The 16557-nt window shown below is 28.5% G+C and overlaps 1 protein-coding gene across 5 annotated transcripts in view; it reads right to left on the bottom strand.

The window, feature by feature from the left end:
• LOC148236959 (matrix metalloproteinase-2-like) overlaps nucleotides 1-16557 on the bottom strand; it is a 293116-nt gene that overhangs the window by 9658 nt on the left and 266901 nt on the right. For all 5 annotated transcript variants that reach the window (XM_088183400.1, XM_088183401.1, XM_088183402.1 and 2 more), the window contains one exon: nucleotides 1723-1869. In XM_088183400.1, coding sequence (XP_088039526.1) covers nucleotides 1723-1869 — 147 coding nt within the window. The remainder of the gene's footprint in view (nucleotides 1-1722; nucleotides 1870-16557) is intronic.

Raw genomic sequence — 16557 nt, 5'->3', positions numbered from 1 at the left:
TTAATGAATATAGGAATATAAATTTTATAAGACTAAAAAAATATATCACTATCTGCGTTGTTGAAAATACATAACAATACATCACATATTTTTAGAGGAGTAATATTCACATTGAAAGTAAATATTTCCACTACAAATAAAAACAAATATTTTAGGAATAATTTAATAAATAATTGAATAATAAATAGTTAAAAAACGGGTCTTTAGCTGTACGCCTAGCATTTACTTTTTAACTATTTCGTTGTTTTACTGATGTCTTTCTAAGAAGTTGTATATTTAATAATATCAATTTTTTTAACCGATTAATACGATATTTTTTATTTAATAAGCATTGTTTTTTGTAGTTTAGATAATACTAGTAATGTCTTTATTTTTTTAATAAAATTGAAAGTTAAGGATATATTTTTAAACAAAAATAAGGACGGAATCTCAGACTAGTAATTCTGAGGAAATTAAATTGTATAGCACATAATAATTTATAATATAGATGTCACACCGTTGTAACACATTCGGCTTACGGCTGTCAGGTTACAACGTAATATTTAATAAAAATAAAATAAAAAATTAAGCGTTTCTTCAGAAGATGGTACTTAGATATATCATAATAATAAAAAAAATTGATTCTGCATTACATTGTGGTTTATTTTTTTTGTATTACTTATTACTAATGCATATTTTTACTCCAAAGCTTTATCATAAATGTTACGGGGTGTTTCCCAAATATTTCCATTTGTTCTTACTTATGAATATTGATGAAATATATATCGCTCCACTGACTTTGAGTTGATTTGTTAAGTTGTATTCGTAACACCTAATATAAAAGTCACTTTACTACTTACAATTTAAATAACTTTTTTAAGGTCTAATCTTTTTATGGAAAAAGAGGCTTTGAAAATATATAATGGATTAAAATTACGTCATAAAATTTGAAGCTAAAGTTAAATTTTACTTGTGAGAAACCAATATATTTTACTTGTATATTATTTTTCTTCTATAGTTAATAACAACGTATGTTTTATATCGGTTAATAAATAACATGTTAAAGATACATAAACATATTTTTGAATGGTAAAGTGACTTTTGGCCAATTCTGTATTATTAAATAGTCTGTATATCTTAAAGACATTGGAAATACATATGAATAATGAGATAATATGATAATAATAAAAATAATGTACTTCATTAGGCAAAAGCAAATTTAATAGATCAATAAAAAAATCAGACGATATTGATAAATGAAGTCAAGAAAATAACTCGTTAGCGTTAAAATACCCTTTGGGTCAACTTTAATTTCAGTTTTATTACTTTGTTTGTTGGATATAAAATGTGTAGATATATTGTAAGGCATTGAAATAAATATAATTGCATTGGGAATGCACTTTAACCCGGTGGCTGCTAGAAAGAGAAAAGTAAAGGGGGACGTAGAGCTTTAGATTAAATAATGAAGTGAACACTGAAAATAGAATACCAGAATAGACTTCTACGAGAGTAAGTGCACGTAAAAGGGGAGAATGGGAAGCCGAGATCAAAAAGTTCGCATTGTTCAGTTTTGCACCGGAAAAAAATGACCCCTGCAAAAAGAGAAGGGAAATGATGGATGCAGACATCGTCGCGACCGATTACCACTACCTATAGGAACAAGACAATTGTAGTGGGAAAGGAGGAAAAGTCTGGCGGGGAGACAATGAAAATTGACACTTGGACTTTTTTTGAGGTACTTACTTGTGAAAGCCGACGACGATGTCAGCTTCGCTGGAAGGGTGGACTTCTGTGAATGTGAGCTTGGAATGAGCTGACCAGACAGACAGGGCCCTCGACAACTCGGCTCGAATGCGCCCAGAATCCAAATGCTGTGAGCGGTTCACCAAGCTGGAACAAAAATAATAAAAAAAACGTTAATACGTTGATCTTGTTGGATTTCTTTCAGGAGGAACGACGATGCTGCTTTATATTATATACAATGTAGATGTATAGTAGATAGCAATGTATAAATAATGCTCTCAAAAATAGACATATAAACTCAAAACTTGAATGCTGTTATTATATGCGTGTGAGTTAATATATTATTGAATTAAATTCATAGTCAGATAATGGTAGTATTGAAATAATATATTTTTAGATCCCTATAGATTCTAAAATATATGCCATTATAAACCGTAAATTATCCTCAATTGCATTTACAACTTAATTTGCTACATAATTTACTATATGAATCAGCAATAATATTCTCAATTCTTATTGACACTGCCACCTTTTACACACATTTTACATTGTGTCTATATTTTTTATGCTATGAAAATATGAAGCCATTGTATATTACGATATATCAAACGTGTATAAATTACCGTTGAGTCAACTTTCCATTGAATTTTTTGTTGACACACCCTGAAAGTTAAATTGAGTCAAGCTAATACTGTGCAAATGCCAATTACTATCATAAAATTCTAATTTTTTATTACCTTTCTCGGACACACCCCAATGGTTGTGTACAGTGCTGTGCAAGCTTTTATATTTGGGCCTCTTAAATATATTTTTAATTTCGTCACAATTTAATCAATATTAAATAATTATTAATTCATTTTAAAATGCGATTAAATTAAATTGAGAAGAGTCTATAGTATGTTACTATTATCATTATACCGCAAAATATTCATAATTGGCCATCGTAGAAAAGTGAAAGAAGGTGAATCAAACGTACAAAGGCCTTTGTATTTACACTTCTATTCCAAATTAGCTTTCGACAACACATGATGAAGAACTTCTATCTAAGCTACTTAACATGGTCACACGAGTCATCTGAGCTCGAAACCAAATGAAGCAAAATAATAAAAATTAAGATCATCCATATCATCGCGCTACAAATTCTGTTAAAAGAACCACAAAAAGCAACAGATCTGCGTCTTCTGCGTTTACAAAAAAAAAGCGGCATTTACAAAAGAAACATTGGACAATATGCATAACCTAGCAAAAACAATTGTGCCGATACAAGAACCGAAATAATGTTTTTTAAGCTTTTAAAGCACTTTCTTCAATTGCTTGAAAATTCATTCATCATGTAAAACGAAGATTCCAGCTCCACCCAAATCATACCGATTGGTAAATAAATTGGAGTAGAGTAGAAAATTTTATCTCAATAGTAAATAAGCTATAACATTGCCATATAAAATTGATTTGATATGGCAACGTTCATCCCGAAATTACAATCAAACTAAGCAGCCAACCTACACTTCCAAGAGTTCAACTCATCTTCGAGATGACTTGGAGACTACTACGACATAGCACGACAGAAATAAACATGTTTAAACTATTGTATTCGCGTATATCGAGCACAGGTAAGTATCATATACATAAATATCCATCGGAGCAGACATCGTATACAAACTAATTAAAAATAAATTCATACACATATAAACTATATACAGTGAAATCTCAGTATAGCGAATCTCACGGGACCGAATAAAAAAATTCGTTATATTGAATGTAAGGAGGATGCTATATTTTTATTTTATTTTTAATTAGAATATTACTACAACATCAAAATAACAAGATTGACAGTTGTTTCTTGTCCATTTTTAAGAATAAAATAAAATTTGTTGAAAAAATTTTTATAAAAAAGTTTGAGGGTCGGTGAAATACTTTGAATGTCGCTTGTGGACATATCTGGCACACAAACTGAATTATGAGAAATATTGTATCATTCTTAAATTCGGATCAAAATATTTCGTTATACTGAGATTAGTCTTCGTTACAATGAAAACATTTTGTATGATATTTTTTCGGGGACTAATTGAAGATTCGTTATACTGGGAATTTTTTATTTCTGTATTCATTACATAGTGATTTCACTGTATTTAAAATTAAAATTGATAAGCAATTATCAAATTGTTATAAAAACGCTACTATTCACTGTATTTATAAGCGATTTTTCATTAAAACTTTAGATAAATGACATTACCGCACTTACTAATGCTATGGCGTTTTTATGTTATTTTAAAAATCTCCCGTGTTATTCGAGTTTTATCTAAATAAATGTTAAATGTAAAGAGTCTGTATAGCCGTTGAATCTACCTCGGTAGTTGCTGAATTGATAATTTGATATATACTGCACAAACAACAATTAAAACTGCTCTGAATCAGACAAAGATATATAAACTTCCATTGCACTTTTCACTGACCCTGATCGGTTCTCGGTTTTGTTATGGTTATGACCGAGCTGAACAAATAGCCATTCGACATGGAGCCAGAGCAGAGGTCGTGCGGCCAGACTGCCGTTTGTTCGAAAATAAACAAATTAAAAATGGACGCTTATCGATTCTGTACGCTTGGCGACAACTTTTGCAATTACCCCGCCTTTGTCACGTTCAGAGTGGTGTTGAGCCCTCGTCTCTACCAGAATGGTCTGTTTGATTTCTTGGGATGTTTATGGACCTCGGGACTGCGGGCGAAAAGCATGTCTAACTAATGTTGCATTGTGTGGGAAAAGTTCAAAGATTTGTTTATTGCAAGCTGCTGGAACAATGAGAAATAATATTTGATTATGAAAGGTGGTAGTAAACCTCAAGCCGAGCGAAAAGCTCAGGACGTCGTTACACCTCATCTAAAAAGCAGGCTTTTGTATGAATTGTTCTTGGAAAGGTATATATTTAGATGCAGCTGCAAAAGGAGCCTTATTTATTAATGAGGCATGTAATAAAACAAATATTATTATGAATCATTCCTGGAAGGAGCTGGGTGTGTAATTAAAATTCGAGACTTCATACAAATACTTAAGTTACTGTGGATATGTTTTTGCATACGTGTAATCTCAAATGTCGATCAGAGTATTCTGTTTCATGTGACCTTTTATATAATGTTCAGATACGCTACATTAAATTAAGCAAATCGATTTTATATAGAATTGTATTTTTAGTTCATATTTTAAATGAGTTGATTATAATATTGTGTTACAAGAAGTATATTATTTTGTATTTTCATTAGGAATCAAATGCTAGTAACTATTTATAGTTTCTTGTTTCTCGATTTTTCCCATTTCTCGAGAAATGAGAAATTTATATTAATTTATCAAGAATTTGAACATATATGTACAGTAAACCCCCCAATAACACGGTAAATTGGGGACATGCTATTTGTATGCCCGTTGGAATATTTTCTGTTGTGAATATTTTCTAGTTTCCCAACTACATGCACCCATATAACACGTTCCCAATTTACCGTGTTATTGGGAGGGGGGGGGGGTCTACTGTATATCAAAGCAAATTTCCAAAAAAAAAATAATGCAAATATTAGTTGATTCGTTCCAAAAGCAAAAAATATTTATATTAAAATGTTTAATACAAAATATGATATTTATTGCCTAAAATTATTATAAAATATTTCAATTTATTATTTTTATTTATATCGGATAAAAACTAGAAACCTATTCAATGACACTTGCTTTTGCCTCCATTTGAGGATTTGGCGAAAATGTGACATTACATTGTCATTGAATATATTCATGACTCATATTTTGAAAAAACTGACATCTTATCGTTTGATTTATATAGCATTTCATTTATCCGGTGAATGAATTCTTGCCTAAGAATATTGTAATAATATTATCATTCTTAAGTCATGGCTTGTTGCATGTTTGTTGACCGGAAAATGTTTGTAGAAAACGAAACGAAATGTTTGTTAATCGTAATTCAAAAAATCGGTCAAACTGTTTTTTTTCATGTTAATCATAAATCTATGTCCCTTTTTTAACTACCTGCTCTGAATACAGCTGTGTATTTAGTGGAATTAAAATCACTACTAGTTTTCAAAATTGCAGCGACTGTAAATATTCGATTAAATTTATTTTTTACCAAAAAAACATTCAAGTAATGTAAATTATATTAATAGTAATAATTTACATTTTAATCAAAGAGGTGATAAAACATTTATTTAAACATAAAATGTCGTTTATTAGATAACATCCAAAAAACTACACATTTGTAAGCTGTCTGTTGGCTGATATAGCGTTCCGATTTGATCGATATTGACATTCAATCCTCATACTAAGGATATATTACACGTTCACGTTTAAAACATACCTGGTTTATTTGCAATTCATAAAATCTAATGCATATGTGCATTAAATCAGAAGCAATGATAAAGTTTATGTAATATAAAAGGAAAAACTCACTTTTCGGCCTCGGAGCCTTTTGAAAATTTCTTTACGAAAATTGTTTATCTAGTTTAATCAATGTATTATTTAAATCCTCAACACAGTATGTATATATTTAATTTTAATACTTATAACACACCTAGTTAATTTGCAATCCGATTATTTATGTTCAGTCAAATGACGAATTAATGAAAATTATTGTCGCGTAGCAAAATTTTGTTATTAAATAATAATAAATTAAAACTGTTGTCATGGTACTGACGTCCATCTTGTTTTATATTTGAATGCTTATTTTTCATTGGTCGAAACAACAGAACGCATTACCGGTGCTTCGGATAGCAACGAAGCAAATTTAATTTTCATTTTTATTTTTGTTTATTATTAAAATTAAATATATTTCCTTTGTTTACGTGTATTATTATACACCGTTCATACAAAGCGATACGATTTATAGAGTAGAATATTGAACGGAGAATCTTTATTTTTAAGTTATGCGCGTCCGGAAGCGCATTCGGATTTTTGTAAGAAATTTAATTATAATTCTGCTTAAAATATTTAATGTATGTTTAATTAACGTACACTTTCGATCACATATTATTTTTTCTGGTATTTCATAAAAAAAATATAACGTCGTATGATTTTTTCATTTATATAAAAACATTGCCTCATATTTCGTTTATCATAAATAATATGGTCATTCTTAAGTTATTGATCCTTGCATTCTTAATTTATTGTTGACTGGCAAATGTTTGAGAAAGTTTAAAGGAAATGTTTGCTAATCGTAATTCCTCGAGTCGGTCATAAAACTTATCTCTTAATTATCATTAAACTCTCTCTTCTGAATGAAGCTGTAAATTTAGTATATTAAAACCACTAATTGTATTAAAAACATGCTTTGCTTGTAAACATTAAAAAAATATTCGTATAAATTTAATTTTAAACAAAAAAATATCTTAGAAAGCATAATTTTGCATTTTTATTTTTAAGCATTAATTATTATTAAAATAATTTCAAATACAGAATGGAGATTTAAAAACGGCACAGCTGATAAAAAACATACTTAAGAGTTAAAGGGTGACCCAAAACAGGTGAAACTTAAATTAGCTGCCAGAGTCGTGCTTGACAGTTCAAGAGCATTTAAAGAAGCGAAAAAAATAAGAAAGTTTGATTCTGCATGAACTTTTACCAACTGTCATTGAGAAAATAATCTATACATTAAACCAATTAGAAGTGAATATTGTATTAAAATCCGAAAAGTAAAAGTGGCTTTTTCCAAAACTCAATGGTCCTAGAAAAAGGATCTTATTTATATTTAGGAGTAATTTATTTTAAATTATTAAGTGCTGGTAATATATTCACTATTGGTTTTGAGACCAAAAGGGTGTGATTTTGTAATAGCAGGTCTTTGAAATCGTATCACTAATGCGGCTTTTGGAAATCAGAGCCTTCGCTGACGTGTCGAGATGTATTATTGTCGGTGAAGCAACTGAGACTTGTTTCCATGATTATTTGAAAGATCGTTTCTGTCTCTGTGACTCCATATTTTGCGTCTCTCACCGCGTCTCATTATAAACAACTCTAGCGAATCGCTGATTAGGATGATTGCGAACCAACTGCATCGCTTCTTTGAAACACCGCCAAAAGGTGTTCACATTTAAAGAAAAACAGATGGCCACTCAGGCGATCGGTTACAAAAGGGATAAATAAAAATAGTTTTTTGCGCAGGGTAAAATGTATTGTCTATCGCGCGTCCTTTCCCAATAAAGAGTAGTTTTTATTAGTTACTTGGGTGATCAAGAATTATTTTGTTCACGACAAATTCCATGACAAATGCAAATTTGTGTAGCTTATTGCCTTCGTCAACAACGATAAGGAATTTATTAGTTAATTAATAATATGGATCTCCTAAGTAACATAAGACTTACATGGGTTTAAGCCCATTAGTATACAATAACTTATTACTACTGTGCTATACCTCCTTACCATTAATTTAATAAGAAGCATACATATTGTAGTGTTTAGTATTTCAACTTTATCAAAAATTTAAAACTTAAAAGATTTTACATCGTCGTAATTTTATATTACAACAGAGAATACATATTTAATAGGCAAAAGTAACATTTGAGGATGAAATAAGACGAGTACTCACATCAAGTCAGGGGTATTACAATCGTTTAGTCAAACGTCTTATTATGGTTGGCGAATTGCGCCTCTGGACCCATAGGGCCACAATTGCCATGGAGCTTAATTTTATTACCGAATTTGTTGTTCGCAAGTTTTAAATAACATACACGCTAGCGCAATAATTTGACATGTTATTCAATCCTTTGGCGTAGTATCCGTTTTCAGGGATACCAAAACGACGGTCGCAAATATTCTAATTACTCATTCGTTAGCTTCGCATTTCACTAATTATTCGACGACGGCTTATTTTCATTGCGGACATTAGCGTATTAATATTTTAATTTACTAACAGATGACTTTAGCTTAAAAATGTGTAGTTAGATATCAGTCTTTTTCGAATAGTTCCCGATCTATGTAGTCAGCAGTAAACGCTTAATATTGTATTTTTAAAGAAATACGAAATAATATCTTAATTAACATAATGTTTTATACATGAGAGAATCCTTTGTTTAAAGAGCATTATTTCTATGATAGTATCAAACGGTCAGTCAGATCACTGATAATATCGATCTTCAACTGTATGTATTGAATCATCTTAATTTTATAATAAAATAAATTATTTTATTCTTTAAACGAATTACTACCGCAATAGCAACAATACAAGTTTGCGTTAGCTAATAAGTCAAACGGTCAATTTAACCGTGACATAATAAACGAACCAGCCAGAAAAGTGAAAAAGCAGACGCCAGTTAAGTCTCGTTTTGTAAACAGAGGCGAGCCGAGCAAACTCTGTTCCCTACCAATAATTCGAGACTAAAAATAGAACGAGTCGTTCATATTTCATCTGAATGGCCATCGAACGAGACGGGCATATGGGCATAAAATGCCTCGAGAGCTACTGCAAAATCCAGATCAGTGAAACAATCTTGTTTGGTTTATTTTGAAGCAGAACAATATCTATATATGCACATATACGAATGTGTCAGGTGTAGAAAAATGTATTAAGTATTATACATGAAAGTGTATTTTAAGAAAATTGCAGTATAAATGGGAACGGTATTTCTACTCGTTCCACGTTATTAAATGTCTGAATGGAGACTGCTTTAGGAAATTCTTTGAATTTATCGCAACTTAACGGGTGACAGTTAAATCTAGAGTCCGGAGATGACATATCTGAACCCGCAGACTCAGCTTGAAATCCAGAAAGGTGATAACTTTAGTTATAAACGGTGAAAACTCTCGTCGAGTGTGTTTAAGTGTGTATTAAATAATTTATTTTATTTTATATAGTTTCGGTATGAGAAAAGCACCAAAAAAACATTATAAATATATGATTGACACTTTAGATACTAATTAACAATAAATTTCATTAGTTGAATCTAAAGGAAAAAGTTAAAAAGATCTGGGTTGTGATATCACTGGACTAAATTTTACATTAAAGTAACCTTTTTCATAAACACTCACTGTACTTCAGCAAGCGAATATGTTAACCGCACTTTACCGTTGGAGGTAAATATATAATTAGATTTTATACGTAGTTAATATGATCTTACTAAAATTAATTTTGATTTCAAGTGGAGAAAAAAATGTTGTTCTGTTTTAAATAAATTTATTCACAAACTTATTTTACCGTTAAATATATTAAAATATCTCATACTTGCTCTTTATAAATATATCGTAAGCTTTTTCTATAATATTTTATAATTTCATTATACTATACAATTTCATTATATTATACAATTGTTCAAGAGCTTTTACTTACAAAAAAACAAAAACTCAACAGTGATTTACTTGCAAAACATAAAATTTAAGTCGTCAATTTTATTCTTGTAACATTGTTGTCAATAGGTTGTAGACAAAAGTGAAAATTATTATGCAGAATAATATAAACCATAATTTTCTGCGTTAAAAACGTGCGATAGACAATGCGTCTATGCTGCGTAAAAACCACTATTTCCATCTACTATTTGCATTAACGACTTTCGAAAGTTTCACTCTAAAGCGGGAATATATTTAGTTGGTTAAATAATAAAGAGATTTAATTGGTTCAGCAACATCCGCATCTGTGATTCAGCAGAGCTGTCTCGAATCAAGAGTATAAAACATGTGACTCTCTGTCACATTGGTAGATTTGATACGACACGCTCAAACAACAGACGGCATCCGAGGCAAATCGAGAGAGGCATACACACGAGAGACATCAGCACATCGTCTAGATGTCTGGAAGACGTCGCACTCGACACTATTTTTTTGGGGTAAATCGTACTTAATTAAATAAGCTGTTAATATTTTTCAATCAACTTCTAATAAAGTGTAGCTATGTTACATACACATATATATCATCAGACTTTTTAAGCAAAAATACATTATTATCTGATCTATAAATTGTGTAATTTAAATCATATCATTAGTATATTTTTAAAACACGTTTTTGTTCAATTAAAAATAAATAATATCTTCTAACGATTTGATTACAAAATACTGTTAATAATGGGTTTGAATACATTTTTTTATAACTTTTTAGATAACCTGCTTATATGTTGTTATTTTAGTGCTTATGACAATACTATATGAAACGCCTAAAATATAGTGTAATAATATTAGTGAAAAAAAAAATTTAGAAAACTATAGTATATTACATAAAAAATGTCAGGACTATCCCATGAGTTCAAAGCTAAATTTTGTTGCATTTAATAAAGCATTTGCGATTTGCAGAATAAGTTTATTTGTCACGACGGCATTATACAAACGCATATGCAAATTGTATATTTTGGTAAATTAGCAACACATATTTAAACTAATCGCTCAAATTGGTTGAAAAAAATTAAAATATATTATTATATATTGTATAATATTTAAAAATAAACGCACAACCGCAAGATTTACATATACATTTTAAGCATTGTAAAAAAATATATATTAGATATATCAAAAATTGTAAAGTTTGTTTAAGTAACGTTTATTTTATGTTGTATGTTTAAAATACTTAATAATTTAGTAAGCATATAGAATATTAAGGAAAAAATCAACACGATAACATTTTTAATTCAATTATAATATTCTTTAGTTCCTGAGTTTTACTTAGGTGAAAAGTTGATTACAAAATAAAACCTAATGTTTTTTTATAAATTAAAATTACAGTTGCATTATGACTGATAGTTCAAGGCCGTAATACTATTTTCCCTTTAACTAAATATGTATTTTACGTCTTAGTAACGATTAGTTCGTCCTTAATATTTTAAATTTTTATGTATTTTTTGGTCAAGTTCGGCCTTAACATCCCCAGCGTAATTATATAGAAGCATAGTGCGCGTTATGGCCAAAATATATTATATATTATATCTCATTTATTTTGTTTTGTTATATTAAAAATGATTCTTTTAAAAATAAATTACATTATATCCTGCGGTCTAAAGCGAACGTTGGCCGGCCAGATACGGTTGATTGTGCCGGAAGCACGCCGGCCATACCACCCCTCGCCGCTCTATTATTAATCGTGTGTGTACATCGTTTATGGTCGCCACATTTCCTCTCTCGGCCTCGCAATCTACTTTAAAAATGCAAATTCAGTAAAACTGATTACGGAACTCCACCCAACCCCCATTCGCAGTTACGCGCGGCCATTAACAACAATAACATGATTTATTGCACTTTAATCTTTGATTCAAAATGTAACTGATGTGTTTTCTTTTTTGACCACTGGCAATTTGCCAAATTGGTCTATATGTACATATGTCGTAATTAGACTGTAACCTCATTTTTTTAATTCGTTTTTAACAGGACCGAATTGGGCTACGTTAATTATTATTGACTAAGTTTTATTTTAATTACCCTTTTATCGAATTGACATTTTTATTTACAATATAAAATATTAAATAGCGGAGAAAGCGCTAAATTGGCAGAATCTGTTATTAGCTGGCTTTACGCTGTATCAATATTCAATACACACAGTCTGCAATCAAAATGCATTTGTATCTATATTTATTGTAATAAAAATGCTTTTATCACAGTCCAAGAAAGTCTGCATAAAAAATATAAATAAAAAAAATACATTGGCCAGCCTACATATGCAAATTCCCACTAGCGCGAAATTAGCGCCGCAAATGTCCAAAATTTACAGTTTAATTAGCGAACTTGCGCCGTTTTGTTAATTCACAACCGAACAAAAAAGTTACAGAGCATAACACCACTGAAGTTCTGGATCCTTTCCAAGAGCTTCCAGAGGCGTAGCCAATCATCCGGCAAGCTTTTGGAGCCAATTTGCTTATCGGCCGCAAGCACGGCCGTCTTCAATCTGGCCGTTTCCCTGTTAAAAGCTAACGCTGAATTATGGGCCTAGTAGTGGAAATTTCAAAAGAGAAAACGATTTCGTGTTTTGCACTATGCACTATGACGGCGATCATGGCGTTGGAAGCTGAACGCAAATTGGATTCATGGACCGTGAAAAATGTGGTCTCGATGCGGGATTAGCGGTACTCTGGTTGGAGAAAAATAAAGGAAAATATGTATATGCATATATAATACGTATACCTATCTAGTCATGATACAAAGCTACTTCTGTTTATAAAATATATTAATACATTCGTTTACCATAATCCATTAATATCATTTTTATATTATATACACGTGATTAATATTTTTATATAATAATCGTTCCCGTTGTAAAATCTGCATGGTTTATATATTATATATATATATATATATATATATATATATATATATATATATATATATATATATATATATATATATATATATATATATATATATATATATATATATATATATATATATATATATATATATATATATATATATATATATATATATATATATATATATATATATATATATATATATATATATATATATATATATATATATATATATATATATATATATATATATATATATATATATATATATATATATATATATATATATATATATATATATATATATATATATATATATATATATATATATATATATATATATATATATATATATATATATATATATATATATATATATATATATATATATATATATATATATATATATATATATATATATATATATATATATATATATATATATATATATATATATATATATATATATATATATATATATATATATATATATATATATATATATATATATATATATATATATATATATATATATATATATATATATATATATATATATATATATATATATATATATATATATATATATATATATATATATATATATATATATATATATATATATATATATATATATATATATATATATATATATATATATATATATATATATACACATATATACATATGTATGTATATGTTATTAATTTCATATTTTTGCATAAGGAATCTAAGAAGATTTAACATATGTAATTGCATATGAGATTTTAATTTATGATTTTAGAATATTGTATAAATAAATAACTTACTATGACTTGCATTTATTTATCATTTTTTTTTAATTTTTGTACATTTCGAAGTATAACTATATGCATTACTTCAATAGGATTACAGTTAAGAAAATATTTTTGCCCTATTATATTTTATTTAAAAAAATGTTTTTTATGTCATGTGCAATTTTTTTAGTTGCTAATGATTTTATAATAAGATAAAAAATAACAAAAAACAATATTTTTATTTAGATCTTTGTGGCAAAATTTTCAAGAGAAATCAAGTCGAATCGTAGTGAAATAATGCAGAGAGCGCTACATGTCACACATTAAAAAATATAAAAAGGACTATAACAAAAAATAAGATGCATATGCTAGCAAAAAAAGTAACTCCTATACAATACAATAAAAATCATTTTTTGTAGTGCTTTCCATAACAAAAATTACATTTTCTAGTTAAAAGAAATACCTGTGATATATTCATGTATTCCAAAACTTAATCACGCTATAATATATTTTTTTAAATTTGTACGAAGCACGATTGTTAAAATTAAACATGTAAGTGAAAGTCTTGTAATACTGAGTTTTTAAAGTTTATTAAAAAGGGCTTTCGTTAATTTATTGTGTATATTATGTAGAATGTACAAACTAAATAAAAAACCTTTCCCAATATTAAATTGAATCATCCGTTTGCGAACTTTTCGTGCATTTATAACGGGGATTACCACGTCTCGACTTATGTTCCCTTCGTCGATTATTTCGTTACGGTTCATCTGAGCTCGTTTTCTTGTTCATTATCCTCCGATCCTTCCCACGGAGATTCTACAAATTCAATTCCGTAATTCTTCGATCGGTAATCCCAATGACCACCTCATGAACACGTCCCTTGAATGAATTCGAAACTTTTGATCCAGCCGATCGAATCGTGTCTCGATAAACGCACCCACAAATGTAATATATATGTAAATAAAAATAACATAATAATGTTAATATAGACTAAATGACTCGTAAGGTGGAATGAAAAAGGGTTAAATTCAATTTTATTAGATGAATAAATTATTTAGATACATCAATGAAAATGTGGTATGTAAGTAATAATATAATATTATATATTAATAAATAAAAAAGGTGATCAATTTAAGTTCGAGAGCAACCATCAGCTTTGAAATTGAATAGCAATTATTATTTGTATGTATATACAGGTGTCCCAAAATGAACGCAAGATTTACTTGTGCAGTAAATGTTGGCAACCCTGAAAAAAAAATTGATAGCTGAGAGCTTAGGGTTAGTAAAAATGAAGCGTTACACAATATAACAACGTGTTTTAATTTTTAAACAATATCTGAAAAAGAATGAAAGTTTGGTGTCCGTAATTCGAAAATTTAATACAAAATATGGCCGGAATAGTGTTTTAAGTTCGTTAACTGCGAATCAGTTGAAGACGCTAAACACACTGGTAGTCCAAAAACAAGCAGTTCAAATGTCAATATCGAAGCAGTGCGTGAAAATCCCGGAACATCAATTCAGCGTCGTGAACAAGAATTGCAAATTTCAAGAAGCTCTTTACAGCGTATACTCATACAAGATTTGTGTCTCCATGCTTACAAAATTCAATTAACACAACAACTGAAACCTAATGACCATACACAGCGAAGAGAGTTCGTTGAATTTAATTTCGTTCGTTAATTTTGGGACACCCTATATTTTTATGTCTACACATTCTAAGGAATACTTTTATAAATTGATTTTTTGTTACAAGGAGCTAATCAAGATATGTTATAATAAAATATTTTTATTTTTGTGACAGCTCCGTAATAACTTTTTTGTACAACAAACAATCAAAACCAATCAAGAGCATATATGTTTATAAGTATATAAGATTTTATAAAAAAATAGTATTATTTATAATTAAATATTTTTTTTTTATGAACATGTTTATTTACATGATTCTAGTTTTAAAATTTGAAAAATACTGAAATTAAAACTATTGTATTTTGTAAGTAAATTAATAATAATAAACTGGATAACAAGATCTTTTACGTTGATTTCGTATTTCTTTGAAAAATTCTTGATTTTTTAACAGTTTTGATTAAACAAAATAATTGATTATTATTGCTTGTATGTATAGGTAGTTGATAGAAGGGAACAATTTGGATTTAGAAATCAGACGGGGTGGTGTTCTTTCGCCTACTTTTTTCAATTAATATTCTGAAAACATATTCCAAAGAAGTTTAAAAAGGAATAAAAATCGGCAATTAACAATATTCGTTATGCTGATGACATAGAAGTATTTGCTAAAACTGTCCCTGAATAGTGTAAATAAAGAAAATACAACTTTTTAGGACTTTGTTCGCAAACATTAATTAATGTTTTTAGTTTTTTTTAAATAGGCCTTGTGAAATTTTTACAGTGAACAACTTTTTTTAATTTTTTTTTCAAAAACAGGTCCTAAATTAACCACTTAACATGCGGATGTTTTTGTGCAAAGTGTTCCAAAAAAATCATATGTTTTTATTGGAAATTATAATAGTAAATAATTATATATAAATAGGAAAAATAAAAAAAAAATTAAAAAATTTGTAGTTTTTGCAAAATTTATGTTTTAAAATTACATAACGGGTATTTTTGAGCTAAAAATATATTAAAAAGGCTGAAAAATTCTGGATTTGAAATTTTTTTTATAACAAACATTAAATTTAGAATTTTGAGATCAAATAAAAAAGGCTAAAAAATTGTGAGGTAGCGAATTTTTAATTAAAAAGGCCCTAAATTAGGGGGTTGAGCGCAAAAATCTATTAAAAAAGCAAAAAATTTGTGTATTTGAATTTTTTATTATTTATTTATTCTGAACTAGCTATTATTT

The sequence above is a fragment of the Plectrocnemia conspersa genome, unplaced genomic scaffold (genome assembly GCF_051122295.1).
Source record: "Plectrocnemia conspersa isolate PC_06_02 unplaced genomic scaffold, ASM5112229v1 ptg000003l, whole genome shotgun sequence".
Classification (NCBI taxonomy): domain Eukaryota; kingdom Metazoa; phylum Arthropoda; class Insecta; order Trichoptera; family Polycentropodidae; genus Plectrocnemia; species Plectrocnemia conspersa.
This window is presented reverse-complemented; position numbering and strand designations above follow the sequence as displayed.